Source organism: Aulonocara sp. 'chitande type north' Nkhata Bay, linkage group LG9 (assembly GCF_057382095.1).
Source record: "Aulonocara sp. 'chitande type north' Nkhata Bay isolate Kocher_YH1m ecotype deep benthic linkage group LG9, A_spYH_male_GT1.1, whole genome shotgun sequence".
In the NCBI taxonomy this organism is placed as follows: domain Eukaryota; kingdom Metazoa; phylum Chordata; class Actinopteri; order Cichliformes; family Cichlidae; genus Aulonocara; species Aulonocara sp. 'chitande type north' Nkhata Bay.
The window spans coordinates 3,397,706-3,414,827 of NC_141352.1; the positions used below are offsets into that span (position 1 = coordinate 3,397,706).

General features: G+C 43.4%; 1 protein-coding gene across 1 annotated transcript in view; it reads right to left on the reverse strand.

The window, feature by feature from the left end:
- Positions 1 to 502: 502 nt before the first annotated feature.
- The window catches only part of sspo (SCO-spondin), a 101,225-nt gene continuing 84,605 nt past the window's right edge, over positions 503 to 17,122 (reverse strand). Inside the window, exons 113-116 of the mRNA XM_086305321.1 lie at positions 13,732 to 13,792; positions 13,025 to 13,155; positions 6,072 to 6,222; positions 503 to 1,083 (exon numbers count right to left, since the gene is read on the reverse strand). Of these exons, the coding sequence (XP_086161447.1) occupies positions 1,061 to 1,083; positions 6,072 to 6,222; positions 13,025 to 13,155; positions 13,732 to 13,792 (366 nt within the window). The 3' untranslated portion in view covers positions 503 to 1,060. The remainder of the gene's footprint in view (positions 1,084 to 6,071; positions 6,223 to 13,024; positions 13,156 to 13,731; positions 13,793 to 17,122) is intronic.

A 17,122-nucleotide genomic window follows, 5' to 3' on the forward strand; every position in this document is an offset into this window, starting at 1 on the left:
AGCTAAATGTGGAAAAATGTTGCTGTTAATTTCGGCATGTTTCAGTTTACAAACGGCGCCCCATACCATAAAAGACCCGGTGACACAGGAGACGAGCTCATCTGTGGGGAAATGAGCACATTATTTTAAAAAGGACTTGAACGCTAAATCTAACGAAAGCTTGCGTTACAGCCAGGAGGCTGTCAGGACAGCAACGCTCTTTGATGCAAACCGAAGGAAAAGGGAAACGAACAGCAGCATGTTTGTGGCGTACACAGCTCGTTTGCTGCAGATATTTATCTGGAAGCTTCTGCGATTGTACTTACATCCTTTAGATGTTAAATTTACTGAAGTGTGCAAGTAAAGCTGCTTAATTCTCTGGATTAGAACATTGTGATTACTCTCAGTGTATTAAACTACTACTACTATTATTATTATTATTAATAAAAAGCACATCAGCATAATTTGAATGTATGAAGGAAATCTGTCGGTGATCTCAGCCCTGAAATTGATCATAAATCAATCTTATAATCTTTTATCTTATAAACTTTTAATGGCACTTTTATTAACGTGGTGCTTTCCACGTCCCACAAAGCAACGAAGCATGTGCTGCTGCAACACTGCTTAAAACAGAAAAGGATTCCTCAAAGACAGACAGCTGACCTGCTGTCCATTTATTGACCAGCCCGTCAGCACTGCACTGTAAACATGGGAATATAACCCAGACTAGTAGCTGTTCAGTTCAGTAGCTGCTACGTATACATACACAAACATACACAAGAAACATGTTTTAATGCAGTAGAACTTGTATCATAGGATCTTTAATCTATAAATACACAGTAGAATGTACAGGCTGCAGAATATGTAAGAAATATACGATCAGCAGTAAGATCCAGTCATTTGGTGACTGAGCACTACAGAGCACTGTGTTTATCAGCAGGGACTTTTTCCACTCATCCATCCGTCCACCCAGAATCCTCCATCTATCACCCAGCTGGCTTTTAGCGAGGTGCTCCTTGGTGCTTTGGACTTCACACTGTTCTCTCTGCGGTGCGTTCGCAGACGCGTCCAACAGACTCGCTCAGCGTCGGGACAGATCGCCTCCTGCGGAGAAAGGAAACAGTGAGCCGGTGTCGCATCTTCACCGCTACTCCGTCAAAGAACTGAACACGTTCAGCAAACAGAAAACTGCTTCCTGTACAGGATGACAGATTGAGACCCAGTGTGTGCAAAGACTTCTGGCTCAATTCTGAAATGAGCCTGATGAAACTGAACTCTATTAAAACAGGTGCAATGTAGATGCAGATGTGTAGAAATGATGTTATATGGATTCATAGGCGCGCGTCTGTGTGTGTGTGTTATCAAAGATTGATCGCACCAACGGCCAAAGCCATCAGATGTAATGTCCACGGAGGAGCACTGGGGGTGGGGTTCTACGTCGTATGTGGCTCCATCCAATTAACTGAGGCGATCAGCCATGCTGATGAATGGATTACAGCATAATTGCTTCAGAGGTGGGACCCTTCATTAAATCATTTATGACGGGCAAAGGTGAGCATATGTTTGTGTGTGTAAATCTGCAGGAATGCTCGTGTCAGTGACCACACGCTTGTGGTTCAGCCTGGTGGTAATAAAAACAACTGTGACATGAAGGCTGAGTCTTTGAATTGGATATGTTCTTCCCATTTCCAGCCCTGTACTTTCATTCTTGGACTTTTGCTTTCTGATTGGCTGCTTGCTGCAAACAGAAGGTTAGAGCAGCACTTTCACTTTGGCTCTGTTTCTGTTTCATTCCACAGCAGTGCATGCTCCTCACTGAACAAGAGTGAGGTGGTTTCTTAAAATGTACAATGTGCACACACACAGTGAGAGAGAAATAACAGCAGACCCGTCTAATAAGTGTTTTCATGTAAATAATAGTTTGTTTTGTGTTTTTTCCACAGACAAACACATTTTTCTACGCCACAGATTTAACACACAAGTATAAATGCTCTCTCAGATGAACTACCAAACACAACACATTGCACCGTTTCATTATTTATTTACCAAAAGCTGAGCCAAAAAACAAAGTCCACCCTCTCTAAAGCCTTCAAGAGGGTTAGAAGCAGCCAAGAGATCGAATGCACAGTCAGGTGAAAACATCAACAACTGTTGCTGCCCATCAATCTGGGAAGGGTTCAAGCCCATTTCCAAACAGTTTGAAGTCTTATTCTACAGTGTGAAAGACTATCCAGAAGTGGACGTCCCAGCAAATTCACTCCAAGGTCTCAGCGTGCAATGCTCAGAGGAACTGCAGCAAACACAAGAGTTCATCCCGGCAAGAGTTAGCATGCTCAGCTTTAAAATTCACCACATTATAAAAAAAGGCTGAACAAGTACGACTTTTTTTGGAAGGAAAAAATAAGATGAAGGAATACAACAACGTCCTTTGGACAGACAACACCAAAGCAGAGATGTTTGACCATAAACCAGCATATCAGCACAAACAGCCCTAATCAGCTGCCAAGTGTAGCGATGATTTGGAGTTACAGCCATAGGTCCTGGGTTTCTAGCAGCCTAGCAGCAACACCTCTGTATACCAAAGTATTCTAGAGAACATGAAGCCATCAGCCTGACACCTGAAGTGTGACTGAAACTGGGTCCTACAACAAGACAAAGGTCCCAAGCACAGCTGCAAGTGTTCAACAGAACGGCTAAAAAAGAACAGGATCGAGGCGCTGCAACGGCCCAGTCACAGTCCAGACCTCAGCCTAATTGAAATGCTGTAGCGGGACCACAGGAGAAGTTTCTATAAATAAATGCATGCCTGCAAAGCTCAGTGAGCTGAAGCATGTAAGGAACAGTGGGCCAATGATGTGAGAGGCTGATAAACAAACAGCAAATGATTACAACAAAGTATTATTGCTGAAGGTGTTCTACAAGCTACTGAATCACGAGATCACCTCCCCTGCCCCGTAAGCTGGAGAGGAAAACATGGACGACTGACAGCTGTTCTGCTTTCAGAGCGATCGTCCCGATGCAGCCTTCTGCCTTGTTTTAATATTAGATACCAAGTCTGATGCTGAGAGGAGGCTAAAGGACAAATGGACACAGACGGTCGTCACAGAGAAACTGCAGCCCGGCTGATAACCTGAAGCCACAGACGGACGTCACTGTTGTTGAAGACACTGATCATTAAGACACCAAGGATCAAACTACAGGATTATTAAAGTTTCCACTGTGGGTGTGCCAAGTAACAAAATCTGTTATGTCATTCATGGAGGTAACACCTGCTCTCCACGTTAACAGGTTTCCACACCACTGATGATAGCAAAAGTGACATCACTGATAGAGGGTGTGTCCCAAACTCGCCATGAGCCTAAAGCTCCACCTAACGACGAGTCTGATCCAGAAACGCAGGGGAGCTGCTTCAACTGTGACATCTTCACAGGCACCCAGTCTTTACTTTTCAAAGCTGCCTTGAGTTTGATTACAGAACAAGAACTCCTCAAGGACAAACGTGAAACTCTTAGTTGCATTCAAAGTAAATTATTTGCACGGAGCAGTAACTGCTGCTAGTTTCTGACATGCAGTAAGTTTGGTTGTAGACTTCAGACTGTTTAGATTCATCCAAGTCTGTTCGAATGAGTCCAATAAATATTTACAGACAGAAATCATCTCTGTGGCAGCGGGTGTGCTTTTAGCTCAGCTGTAGGGGGAGAGGTGGAGCTGAGCTCAGATAGCAGTGCCAGGTGGAGTTGATTGGCACAGCAGCCACTCTCCCGCCACAGAGGAGACCCCGCCCCCCGCCCCGCCCAGCACGCTACTCAATCATTCAAATTTAGTTCTTATTCGACTCTGATCAACAAATTTGTCGTGAATTGTGTCACTAAGATGAGTGATACGTTTAAGGCGTTCCTCAACCCTTATGCCATAGCAAAGGCCATATCGCCATGACAACCATGCTGGTCATTTATATGCTCAATTCTCTGGCAGTCATGAGATCCTAGTTCATAGCTTTCATTTCAAGTTTCTTTGCAGGATGAAGTCAGAGCGGAGAGGACGATGTTTTCTCGTAGTGACCCAGCTCAGCCTGATATTCTACCTGTTTCTTTCTCAGGCCTGGTTAAATTAGTCGACCTGATGAAACAACATTTTATTACCTGCATCTTTTTAAAAATAGCTTTTCCTTTTTGGCACATTTTTAAGGACATATGACATCACAGCTATGCAGATGACATTCAGTTATAGATCTCCTCTAAGCCCTGCGTTGTTTTAAGCTGCAGGTCTTTTAAAACCTGGAAGGCTGAACACCTTGTTTAACTTCATGAGGAGGAAAGAGACGTCCTCCTTTGTACCCCTGATAGATTTCTGTGAACTCCTGGTCCCCATATTTCTGAACCTTGGGGCAGCTTTTGACTCACTTTGGATGATCAGGTTAAATCTCTGTTTCGATCTTGCTCTTTTATTCACTTAAGACACCAGGCCAACCTGAGCTCTGTTGTGTCCTGCTGTGAATTAGAAGCTTATTTCATCTCTTCTCAAAATAACCTCCTTCAAACAAAGTGTTCAAAATGCAACTGCAAAGTACTCGTGTCTCACTCACTTTAAGATTCTGGTTGTGACTGTTGGAGCAGCAGCAAACGTGTCCATGCAAACACCCCTGCAGGTTCCTGAGGTCTAACGATCAGGTTGTGTGCTTCACACAAGGCTGAGAACTAAAGGAGACAGAGCTACTGGCCCTCCAGCTGTGTCTTCATTAGTTGTTCTTTGTAAGTTGATATCTTGAACTGTATAAATAGAAATGTACTTATATGAAAAACTTGCTTTAACCTTTTAGGAGCTGCAGCCGTCTTCATACATGCTCCCATATTTTCAAAGGCTCAAAAGTAATTGCACAATTAACTGCCAAGCAGTTCCAAGTGAGGCCTGATCTCTCCTCACTCTGTGACAAATTAGGCAGAGAGACCTGTTAGTGACTCTCGTGGCTGTATATAAGCAATAGGTCTAACCTAAACCTATTTCCTCATTACATCATGGCAAATTAAGTAGATGAAAGGTCAGCAGCTGCTTCCAGGATTGAGTTTGCATTTGGTGGCTGTGCTTGGGAGCTCACCATTACACTGAAAGCAACAACCCAGGTCTAATCAGAGAGATCGGAACATTTGGTACATTTTTATAAAGCAGGAATGCAGCAGTCAGCTCTGCAACACCCAAATTCCTGGAAGATCACAAAAGACAACTGAATTCTTCCCTTCATAATATCTATCCAAGAAGATGCATCATTGCTACAGTGTTCTGTCAAGACGCAACTTCATGAATGAAGTACAGACGCAAAACGCTGATAACGCCCGAGGACAGAAAGACCGGATAAGACTTTCCTAGAAAACATCGAAGAAAGCCTGCCAAGTTCTGGAAGTTTCTTTTAGGAATATGAACTTGTAGCAGAGAAGAGTCTGTCAAACACAGTGGAGTGTTATCACAGCCAGTGGAAGTGGGTCAAGGGTGTTTATTCATGACTAGGTGTTGGTAGAAGTAGCAGGAGGAATTCTGAAGTATCGACAGCTTTACTTTCTGCTCACAGCGAATCAAAGGCTGTGAAACTGGTAGGACAGAGCCTGGCAGTAAAGACACAGCAAAGCAACGGCTCCTGAAGGTAAAGACATTTTCTCGGACGGCCACAACAGCCTTTAGTGGGCAGAAAGAGCCACAAAGACACAGCAACTAACAGTGGATCCAGTGAAGAAGAAAGTCCATCGGCTTTACGGTTCAAGCACTACATGCCTGTAAAAGAGTTTCATTTAAGAATGAACAAGGGAAATTTAATAAATCTTAAATGTAAGGAATATTTTTCAAAAATCTCTTGAAATAAAGCTGAAAGTCTGTCATTTATTAAATCTTGATTGCTTCCACTGGTTGGTGGTGTTTACAGGAGACATCTGAAAATGACTGCATGACTGTCCTGATGTGTATAAGCCTGGATGATTGGATGAAACTCTGACTTGAGGAGGCCGGTGTGCACTCGTGCCTGTATGAAAAGTTTTGCATATATTTAAATCTCACACTGATATGAGAAATGGACATGCAAATCCATCAGCCCCATTACGCCTCACCTTGGCAGCTAGTGCACTCGCAGCTGTGTATGACTGGCAGGACAACCGGCTCGCTCTCTCCACTCTCACACTGCAGGCTGAGGAAGCGCACCGGGGTGTTCGGGTCCAGGCGGTAGCTGCAGCACTCACACACCGACTGGAGATACGGCTCCTACGTGGAGAGAGTAAAAAGAAGAGAGAGGGTAACTAAATGTTGGGGGCAGAAAGAGAAATAAGAGCCAAGAGGGTGACTTGGATACGATGAGGGCAAACTGAAATCAGAGCAGGGGACGGTTTTATGAGGAGATCAGGGAAATAATAGGAAGTAGAAAGTGAAACAATCAGAAAAGAAAGTTTAAATGAGGGGAAAGAGTAGGACAGATAAGGAAGGGCAGATGCCTCCCTCTATTCTATGTGATGGAAGATTACAGTGTAAGAACTACAGCATATTAAGGACAAAAAATGAACTAAAGCCTTTAAATGTTGGTGCATAAATAAGAGTAGCAAAGAAAAGCAAACCCAGTTAAACGTATGACCCGTGTGCTGAGGTGAGTCTCTTTCTGCTTCACTTCCTGTGAGCCCACAGACAGACGCACTAACATTTGACTTTGCTGCTGTCATTAAGTCCTCATCGCTCCATCAATAAAGGTGAGCTGTTGTGACGGCGATGAAAAGCCCAAATCTTGGCCCTACCATGACCGTGTGTGACTGATGGGATGTGGTTCCAGTGCTGTAATGCATGTTTCTTTTCTCCACACATCACTCTTAGCATCTAAACCAAAGGTTTTCTTTAAGACATTTCCACAGAGCATTATTCACAGAGACCTCTGCCTCATCTGTGTGCTCTGCAAACAGCAGATGGGCAGCACAGCTTTTCTGCTTGTATCTCTGCCACGTGCATTCGCGAACATGAACATTTGACACTGTGAGGCAGGTCTAAGCTTAGCTTCTTATTTTGTAAACTCCTGCATCCCTGTTTGCTGCTGGGCTGATCTGTGGTGCTCGACCATGCTGAGGAGGCTAACAGCATTCTTTAATTTCCTTGCTTTGCAGACAGTCTGTCTGACTGTGAACGGGTTGAGTTCAAAGTCTTTACAGATGGTTTTGTACCCTCTCCCAGTCTCCTCAGCATCCTCAGCATCTACATCTATCGTCCTTCACATGCTGTGAAGAACAGACTTTGACAGATCCCTGATCTTTACGTAAAACAGGGTGTCCATGGACTCCTGACTGAGGGCTTTAAAAAGAGCATTAATACTGATTACAAGTCAGATTTTTAGTTCTCCAACAGTTCCAAAGGAAGATCTCATTCAGCTGCTACATGCGCCACAATGTTTCTTCGTTGGATCCGTGCTTACTCTCCCTGTCATTTAATACACTGTGTTCATTATCGCCTAATCAGAATGAAGAAAGAGCTGAGTGATGCTAAGATGTCTGTGATACACAGAAACTGTTATCTCATGGTTGATCTCTGCATAACAAGCCAGTGTAGTTATAACATGGCTTAATACTGTAAGCAACGTGAAATGTATAATAATAATAACAAGAGCAAGAAAGATATGTTTTACTTCTTTACGTCTTTTTAAGGTGGCTTACATGACAAACTCAACTGATAACAAATAACAGCGTCAACAAAGATACATGCAAAAATCCTGAAATTTGAGAATAATCGAGCCTCGTTTGTAACTCAGAGAAAGAAGGTCGCCTTTGGAAGCTGTGTTCATGCATCCAATTAATGCAGACAAAGCCTGAAGGAGACTGTGGAAAAGTACAGAGGACGGTAGCAACGCATGATACATAAAAGGGGAAGGAGGTAAGAAAAGTTCCTCTGAAAAATAGTTATTAGTACTTCTCACACACTTTGAAAAGTCTACAGTGTGTGTGTGTGTGTGTGTGTGTGTGTGTGTGTGTGTGTGTGTGTGTGTGTGTGTGTGTGTGTGTGTGTCCGATAAGTCAGCCGGTGATGGGAAACTTGATCACTGTAATGAATTCCTGCTTCTTCCAGTCGTGCTAATCAATGACACGGGGACTTCACAGGGTTGCCTAGTCATCGGTTACCATCCCCGGTTGCCACAGTAACGGGAGGTAATGACACATTTGGCCGAGCTGATGTTTATTTTTACTGATCTCCCAGCATGACTGACTCTATTTTTACAGTGGAGACGCATAGATGCCAAGGAAGAACAAAGTCACCATGGTGATGAGGTGATAAGCCTGCTGTCTTACAAGGATGAAAAAGACAGAAAACCAAGAATGAAAATCAAAGAAGAAGAAAAGATAGAATCCCTCTACCCCTGCACGAGATTCAACACATCCATCTACTGTATTTACACCCTGATACTTCACATATTATATCTTGTATTTCTGTTTGCCTGCCTTCAAGTCATCAACTGTATGTTTATCTTTAAGCACAGATGTCAAATGCTCAGCTCAGGATGCCATAATTAAAGACAATTCTCTCGCATCAGTAGAAAAAACAAAATAGAAAATGAGATGATCTCATTTGCTAAAGATGATACCCTGAATCATGATTTTATTAATAGTTTTTGGGATTTAAAGGGACTTAAAGGGCAGATGCATAAACTGTACATAAAAGATGGCAATAACTGGTTGCTCTTAAAAGTAAAGCCATTAACCTTAAACCCTCATGCTTTGTAATGGCCTCCAGGAGGTGATTCCCCTGGTTGATGAAAACATGGGAAGTAATGAAGTACAAATACTTTGTTACTGTATCCCAAAAGGCTGATTCTCTCAGCTGACTGCAGGTTTCCCCAACCTTATAAACAGTCTTCGATCAGTAGTTGTTGATCAATAGTCAATGCAATTTGCATATTAATACAATTATAAATGAATTGGGTTGCACAATGCACAAAGAGCAGCAGGTCAGCTGATCACAGCCTGTACACTAAGAAAATCTTCCCCCACCTTCTGAATCCACTTTAACCCCTGACTGTGCACATTTTCCTGTTTAGAGGAAAAGTCGCCCTCTGCAATGTAGCAACAGAAAACAGATTTATGTTTTTAATTTTGCACAAAAATAGAAATGTCCTCCAAAGAGCTACTCTTACTTTCTTACTTTGAGTACATTTCAGAGTCTCTACTTTTTTACTTTTACTTGAGTAAAGAAGACATGCATCATACGGGGTCATCTGTGGATGCTAGCTGACCCCATGCAAACTAGTTATCCTGCACAGGAAGGGTGAATAAGAACACTCTTTACAAATATTGTCAGTCAGGAAAGTAAAGTTCAGAGGCTGTTTCAGCTGTTTCAGGTGTTTCAGGTGTTTCAGATGTTTCAGCTTTTTCAGTTGTTTCATGTGTTTCGGCTGTTTCAGCTGTTTCAGGTGTTTCAGGTGTTTCGGCTGTTTAGGCTGTTTCAGCTGTTTCAGATGTGTCAGGTGTTTCACCTGTTTCAGCTGTTTCAGGTGTTTCAGCTGTTTCAGGAGTTTCAGGTGTTTCAGCTGTTTCATGTGTTTCAGCTGTTTCAGCTGTTTCAGGTTTTTCAGCTGTTTCATGTGTTTCAGCTGTTTCAGCTGTTTCATGTGTTTCAGCTGTTTCAGGTTTTTCGGCTGTTTCAGCTGTTTCATGTGTTTCAGCTGTTTCAGCTGTTTCAGCTTTTTCAGCTGTTTCAGGTGTTTCAGCTGTTTCAGCTGTTTCAGCTTTTTCAGCTGTTTCAGCTGTTTCAGCTGTTTCAGGTGTTTCACCTGTTTCAGGTGTTTCAGCTGTTTCATGTGTTTTGGCTGTTTCATGTGTTTCAGCTGTTTCAGGTTTTTCAGCTGTTTCAGCTGTTTCATGTGTTTCAGCTGTTTCAGCTGTTTCAGGTTTTTCGGCTGTTTCAGCTGTTTCAGCTGTTTCATGTGTTTCAGCTGTTTCAGCTGTTTCCGCTGTTTCAGCTTTTTCAGCTGTTTCAGCTTTTTCGGCTGTTTCAGCTGTTTCATGTGTTTCAGCTGTTTCAGCTGTTTCATGTGTTTCAGCTGTTTCATGTGTTTCAGCTGTTTCATGTGTTTCAGCTGTTTCAGGTGTTTCAGGTGTTTCAGCTTTTTCAGCTGTTTCAGGTTTTTCAACTGTTTCAGCTGTTTCATGTGTTTCAGCTGTTTCAGCTGTTTCAGCTGTTTCAGGTTTTTCGGCTGTTTCAGCTGTTTCATGTGTTTCAGCTGTTTCAGCTGTTTCAGCTTTTTCAGCTGTTTCAGGTGTTTCACCTGTTTCAGGTGTTTCAGCTGTTTCATGTGTTTTGGCTGTTTCATGTGTTTCAGCTGTTTCATGTGTTTCAGCTGTTTCAGCTGTTTCAGGTTTTTCGGCTGTTTCAGCTGTTTCATGTGTTTCAGCTGTTTCAGCTGTTTCCGCTGTTTCAGCTTTTTCAGCTGTTTCAGGTTTTTCGGCTGTTTCAGCTGTTTCATGTGTTTCAGCTGTTTCAGCTGTTTCAGGTTTTTCGGCTGTTTCAGCTGTTTCATGTGTTTCAGGTGTTTCAGCTGTTTCAGGTGTTTCAGGTGTTTCACCTGTTTCAGCTGTTTTAGCTGTTTCAGGAGTTTCAGGTTTTTCGGCTGTTTCAGATGTTTCAGGTGTTTCAGGTGTCTCGGCTGTTTAGGCTGTTTCAGCTTTTTCAGCTGTTTCAGGTGTTTCACCTGTTTCAGGTGTTTCAGCTGTTTCAGCTGTTTCAGGAGTTTCAGGTGTTTCAGGTGTTTCATGTGTTTCAGCTGTTTCAGATGTTTCAGCTGTTTCAGCTCTTTCAGCTCTTTCAGCTCTTTCAGCTGTTTCAGGTGTTTCAGCTGTTTCAGCTGTTTCATGTGTTTCAGCTGTTTCATGTGTTTCATGTGTTTCAGCTGTTTCCGCTGTTTCAGGTTTTTCAGCTGTTTCAGGTGTTTCAGCTGTTTCAGGTGTTTCACCTGTTTCAGCTGTTTCAGGTGTTTCAGGTGTTTCAGCTTTTTCAGCTGTTTCGGCTGTTTCAGGTGTTTCAGATGTTTCAGGTGTTTCAGGTGTTTCAGCTTTTTCAGCTGTTTCGGCTGTTTCATGTGTTTCAGCTGTTTCATGTGTTTCAGCTGTTTCAGGTGTTTCAGGTGTTTCAGCTTTTTCAGCTGTTTCAGGTTTTTCAACTGTTTCAGCTGTTTCATGTGTTTCAGCTGTTTCAGCTGTTTCAGCTGTTTCAGGTTTTTCGGCTGTTTCAGCTGTTTCATGTGTTTCAGCTGTTTCAGCTGTTTCAGCTTTTTCAGCTGTTTCAGGTGTTTCACCTGTTTCAGGTGTTTCAGCTGTTTCATGTGTTTTGGCTGTTTCATGTGTTTCAGCTGTTTCATGTGTTTCAGCTGTTTCAGCTGTTTCAGGTTTTTCGGCTGTTTCAGCTGTTTCATGTGTTTCAGCTGTTTCAGCTGTTTCCGCTGTTTCAGCTTTTTCAGCTGTTTCAGGTTTTTCGGCTGTTTCAGCTGTTTCATGTGTTTCAGCTGTTTCAGCTGTTTCAGGTTTTTCGGCTGTTTCAGCTGTTTCATGTGTTTCAGGTGTTTCAGCTGTTTCAGGTGTTTCAGGTGTTTCACCTGTTTCAGCTGTTTTAGCTGTTTCAGGAGTTTCAGGTTTTTCGGCTGTTTCAGATGTTTCAGGTGTTTCAGGTGTCTCGGCTGTTTAGGCTGTTTCAGCTTTTTCAGCTGTTTCAGGTGTTTCAGCTGTTTCAGCTGTTTCAGGAGTTTCAGGTGTTTCAGGTGTTTCATGTGTTTCAGCTGTTTCAGATGTTTCAGCTGTTTCAGCTCTTTCAGCTCTTTCAGCTCTTTCAGCTGTTTCAGGTGTTTCAGCTGTTTCAGCTGTTTCATGTGTTTCAGCTGTTTCATGTGTTTCATGTGTTTCAGCTGTTTCCGCTGTTTCAGGTTTTTCAGCTGTTTCAGGTGTTTCAGCTGTTTCAGGTGTTTCACCTGTTTCAGCTGTTTCAGGTGTTTCAGATGTTTCAGGTGTTTCAGGTGTTTCAGCTTTTTCAGCTGTTTCGGCTGTTTCAGGTGTTTCAGATGTTTCAGGTGTTTCAGGTGTTTCAGCTTTTTCAGCTGTTTCGGCTGTTTCAGGTGTTTCAGATGTTTCAGGTGTTTCAGGTGTTTCAGCTTTTTCAGCTGTTTCGGCTGTTTCAGGTGTTTCAGATGTTTCAGGTGTTTCGGCTTTTTCAGCTGTTTCAGCTGTTTCGGCTGTTTCAGCTGTTTCAGGTGTTTTAGCTGTTTCAGGTGCTTCAGCTGTTTCAGGTGTTTCAGCTGTTTCAGGTGTTTCAGGTGTTTCGGCTTTTTCAGCTGTTTCGGCTGTTTCAGGTGTTTCAGGTGTTTCAGGTGTTTCAGCTGTTTCAGGTGCTTCAGCTGTTTCAGCTGTTTCAGCTGTTTCAGCTGTTTCAGCTGTTTCAGGTGCTTCAGCTGTTTCAGGTGTTTCAGCTGTTTCAGCTGTTTCAGCTGTTTCAGGTGTTTCAGCTGTTTCAGCTGTTTCAGGTGCTTCAGCTGTTTCAGGAGTCAGTGAAACAAAACCTGCTGAAATCAAATCGGGTGGCAATTGGGCTGAATGTGGTAGAAACTCCATGTCTGAGGCTTTGGAGTCCAGCAGTGTCAGAAAAACAGTGAGATTTGTGTGTGAGGATATAAAGAAGTCACAAGACGGCGAAGATATTGTACCAAGAAGGGAAAAAAGAGTTTGGAAGTCTGCAGGAGAGTGAGAGAGACACCAGGACTAAACACTAAAGACGCCGTGAAGTTTGGGTGTCACCTCTGCCCGGCTGAAAACTCCATTCACTTAGAATGGTTTAAAATGGCATCTTTGATGACTTGATGATAATGACTCAACACGAATGAGTGCACATCCCATGTTTTACAATTTGCAAAATAAATCACCGAAAAGCCTTTTTACAAAAGACCTTTTGAGTGTTAGTCCCTTTTGTCTTAGTATGCTACCAGTTACTACTTCTCAAAATTGTCTGCAGGTGTTCAGAGAGTAACATCCCGTGTGTGCGTGCATGTGTGTGGCTGTACCTCCAGGATGACATCAGTCCTGGACAGGCAGCGTCCCCTGCAGAAGCTGACCTCCACATTGTCAAGTCGACAGTCTCCCTTGGTGATGTTGCGGACCTGCACATAGCGATGACACTCTTGCACAGGCTCACCTTGTGCAAACGCAGAGAGGAAAAGAGATACACTTAGGACAGAGCAAAGGAGGGGAGAATATAATAAACCAGAAGCACTACTTTATAGACGATATTGTCTTTGCATTTGCATGAAATAACGGCAAAAAATGACAAAAAGGAGGAGACAGAGCAGAAAACTCATTGCAGAAGGCAGGGTGACATTGCCGTGAAATTTCCTCCACTGGGACAGAGATTAAAGCCCCAGTGTAGGTTAAGTAATGTAATCTCCCACTAATTGGGGGCTGAGGCACTTCCCTTGTAGCCTCCTCTAAACTGAACTGAAGAACATTCAAATCCATTTAAGTGGTCTGGAAGCCATGATACTGGAACGAATGACTTGCTCAGGAATAGATTGTTTTGCAAAAAGCAGCGTTTTAATCGCTCCTTTTGTTTCGCATTATCATACGTGGGAAAGCCTTACTCTGTGGATCCGCTGATAGTTTTAAATGACTAATATTATGGAATCTGATGGTCAGAAGTTTGGGAGTAAGGTCCAAGAATGTTGACTGATGGTATTTGGGACGCGTTTTTGTGCCATGTGTATGCAGTACCAACCTGGAAACTGCTTTCTACACACGGGGCAGCAGCTGCCTGGTTCTTCCACCTTCACCTCCCCCTGAGAGAATCATGCAAACAGAATCATGCAACATTTATGGACGGCTTATATTTGTCATGTCTAAGAGTGTTTCATTGGCAAGTTAGAGCAGGCATTTCATCAAAAGTGCGAGTACACATATGCATGTGCATATCCAGAAAAACATTAGCACAAGCTAACTGAGCATCAACCCCATATGAAAGTGAAGGGTGACTCTTAATTTACATCTTCTGGTATCTTCACATTCATAATGCTTTCATAATAGCTGTCTAATAACCGTTTAAGGTTAAGGGCAGGCCCAGCTTAATTGAATTATGTGAGAAACAACTAATTCAAAGTCTGAGTCTGAGATAATGTAACTCCTGCAAACATGAGAGTAGCTTCACCCAGAGCACATGTAACAGTCCTGAAAGGGTCTGGTGAAGGTTCTCGACCTTCACCCGACCTACCTACCGGTTTGGTGGTGCGTCAGTGATGGTCTGGTGCCGATCTGGGAGGAGACCCCCCAGGACACCATCCCGGAGAATGCATGCAAATATGTGTGGGCCAAACAATCACCCAGTGTGATGCCCTGTTGTTCCTAATAAGTTGTCCACTCCATACCAGTATAGAAACCCAGCATGATTTTTCCCCCCATTGAGATCTGATGTGTTTTCAAAACGTTCATTAATGTTTTTGAGCACGAGCACCAATAACTCATCATTACTATAACTGGGCCCTCAAACCAACATCAGGCTTCAAAACACAGAAACCAGTGGCATGAGTTTGAATGTGTCCGTTCTTTGTATGCAGTCTGTGGTTCTCACACAGCACAAAGTGAAATTCAAACGACAAACAAGTACCAAGAGTTTCATGGCCACTTGAGGCTGGTTCCAAAAGTGAGTTTGTCTTTGTAGACTCGTGTTTAAATGTCTAACGTCACAAAAATAAACATATATACCACATGGAACATTTTACAGTTTATCTAGAGATAGTTCTGCCCTACATAAAAACTGTGAAGAGATGAAACTCAAGGTGTAATTACATGAACCCACTGGGAGGGTCTTTTTACCAAACGAGTGATGCAGAGAGACGGATGAGGAGGCAGAAAATGACATAGAGCCAGGCAGGCAGAATGGAAAAGGGACAGGAATAAGAAAATGACACATGAAGACCAAAAATAGCACATGAAAGAAACTGTGATGTAAGGACACACAGGACACAGAGTAAAGAGAAACCCAGAACAGAGAAAAGCAAGGTGTCCTGTGATGTCCCTGCCTGAGAATAGCTGCTGTTAGCATGCAGAGTCACACACAGATCCATCTATAGCATCACTCTAGTGCGACACACACACACACACACACACCTCTTGACTGTTCACCTCAAGGAGTGTTCCTTCCACTCGGCACTGCTGCCAGCCTTCCCTCAGGGCTCCCCCAGGGATGAAGGAGCCTACTCACTTAAAAGGGTGAGAGGTCATGAAGACGACTATTGTAAGTTGTGTGTGTGCGTGTGTGTGTCACAGGGGATGGAAACAGGTAGGAATGGGTATTCCTGTTTATTTCAGGGAAAATGATCCGAGCATCAAAGCGTGTTGTTTACAGGCTGTTGGGGGAATCGTAGCGCCTTTAATTGGTGTAAACGATCAGCGTTTGAGAGGAAGGCATCCTAACAGCTTTGACATTATAACAAAGCCCTCAATACATTGCCTTAAAAAGATAGATGCGCTCCCAGCAGAGCCACGTGCAGATTTCAATTTTAAACAGTGACATGTTTAACTGTAAGCTCGTAAACAGCAAAGCACACCGACAGTCACCCACTGTCAGCCTGCCAGCAGAGGGAACGCAGGGCATTAAACGACCTTTCCATATTGTTTTGGATAAGGAGCGCTTTCACTGAGCCATCACGTGGTCAGCAGTTACACAACCGAGCCCCTCCAGAGACAGAGTGCACTACACTAAAGAACTGCTGCACCACAGGTGGAGCACTGGGAGGACCGTGGACTTTGTGGAGCTTGCTGTGCAATCAGCCTCTCTCTTCAGGTTGTGGTTGTCAGCTGAATTTATTTTTACACTGGCCTTTACACTGCGCTGCTGTGCTAAAGATATAATTCAGCGCAGTGTGTCAAGGATGAGACAGCTAACTTTCCTACTGCAGCTCATCTGAACTTCTCCACAGTGGTGAGACGATTTAAAGTGTCTGTTCAGCCCAAATTACACACAGAATATCTTCTCTTATGATAATTTCTTTTACGATCATTATCTTCATGTTTGCAGGTGGTCAGTGAAAAACACACTGGCCTGGACTGGGATGGAGATCTGTCCAGTAGCTCCGCTCTTATTTCAATACTGTTTGATAATATGCTACTACACTGTACATTAACCTTTATTATTAAGTATTTTTGATTTTGAGTTGGCTTTGGACTCTCTGCTCATTCTTTCACATTTATGAAATATTCATAAATGAGTTCTGTATTCTCGGGTGAGGAGTTCAGCCATCCGGGAGGGGCTCAGAGTAGAGCCGCTGCTCCTCCACATTGAAAGGAGCCAGCTGAGGTGAGTTGGGCATCTGACAAGGATGCCTCCTGGGTGCCTCGTGGGTGAGGTTTTCCAGGCATGTCCTACCGGGAGGAGGCTCCGGGACAGACCCAGGACACGCTGGAGAGATTATATCTCTCGGCTGGCCTGGGAACGCCTTGGTGTTCCCCAACAAGCGGGAAGAGGTGGCTGGGGAGGGGGAGGTGTGGACTTCTCTGCTTAGGCTGCTGCCCCCATGACCCGGCCCCAGATAAGCGGAAGAAGATGGATGGATGGATGCAGGCCCGGCCCTAACCAATCTGGCGCCCTAGGCAAGATTTTAGGTGGTGCCCCCCTACATCGGCAGTGTAGTGTATGTACTCACAAGAAACCGAATAGCTTTGTCTTTGACCTTTTTTTTTACTTAAAGAAAGCAAATTCACAATCAGAATAATTAACAAGATAAAAAAAGATATGAATAAATAAATGAATACAAAAAATAAAAAATGAATATATGAAATACAATAACACCGCTTGATGCTGCTGCAAAACTGGTGGGTTGTGCTGCTGAGGTGGAGGCAACAGGAAGACCGCTTGATGCTGCTGCATCATGGCTGGGTTGTGCTGCTGATGCTGCATCACTGGTGGGTTGTGCTGCTGAAGTGGAGGCAGCAGCGGTAGATGTGGTAGATGGCCCAGGGGTGGGATTTAGAAACTTCAACAGTGCATCTGAAGAGAGGAGTATGTGACACCACTGAGTATTAAAGTCTAATAATAAAAACATAGGAATAAAATAGGATTCCAGGAATAAAATGAAATGATATAATATAAATGAAAAACCAAAGAGATATATGTA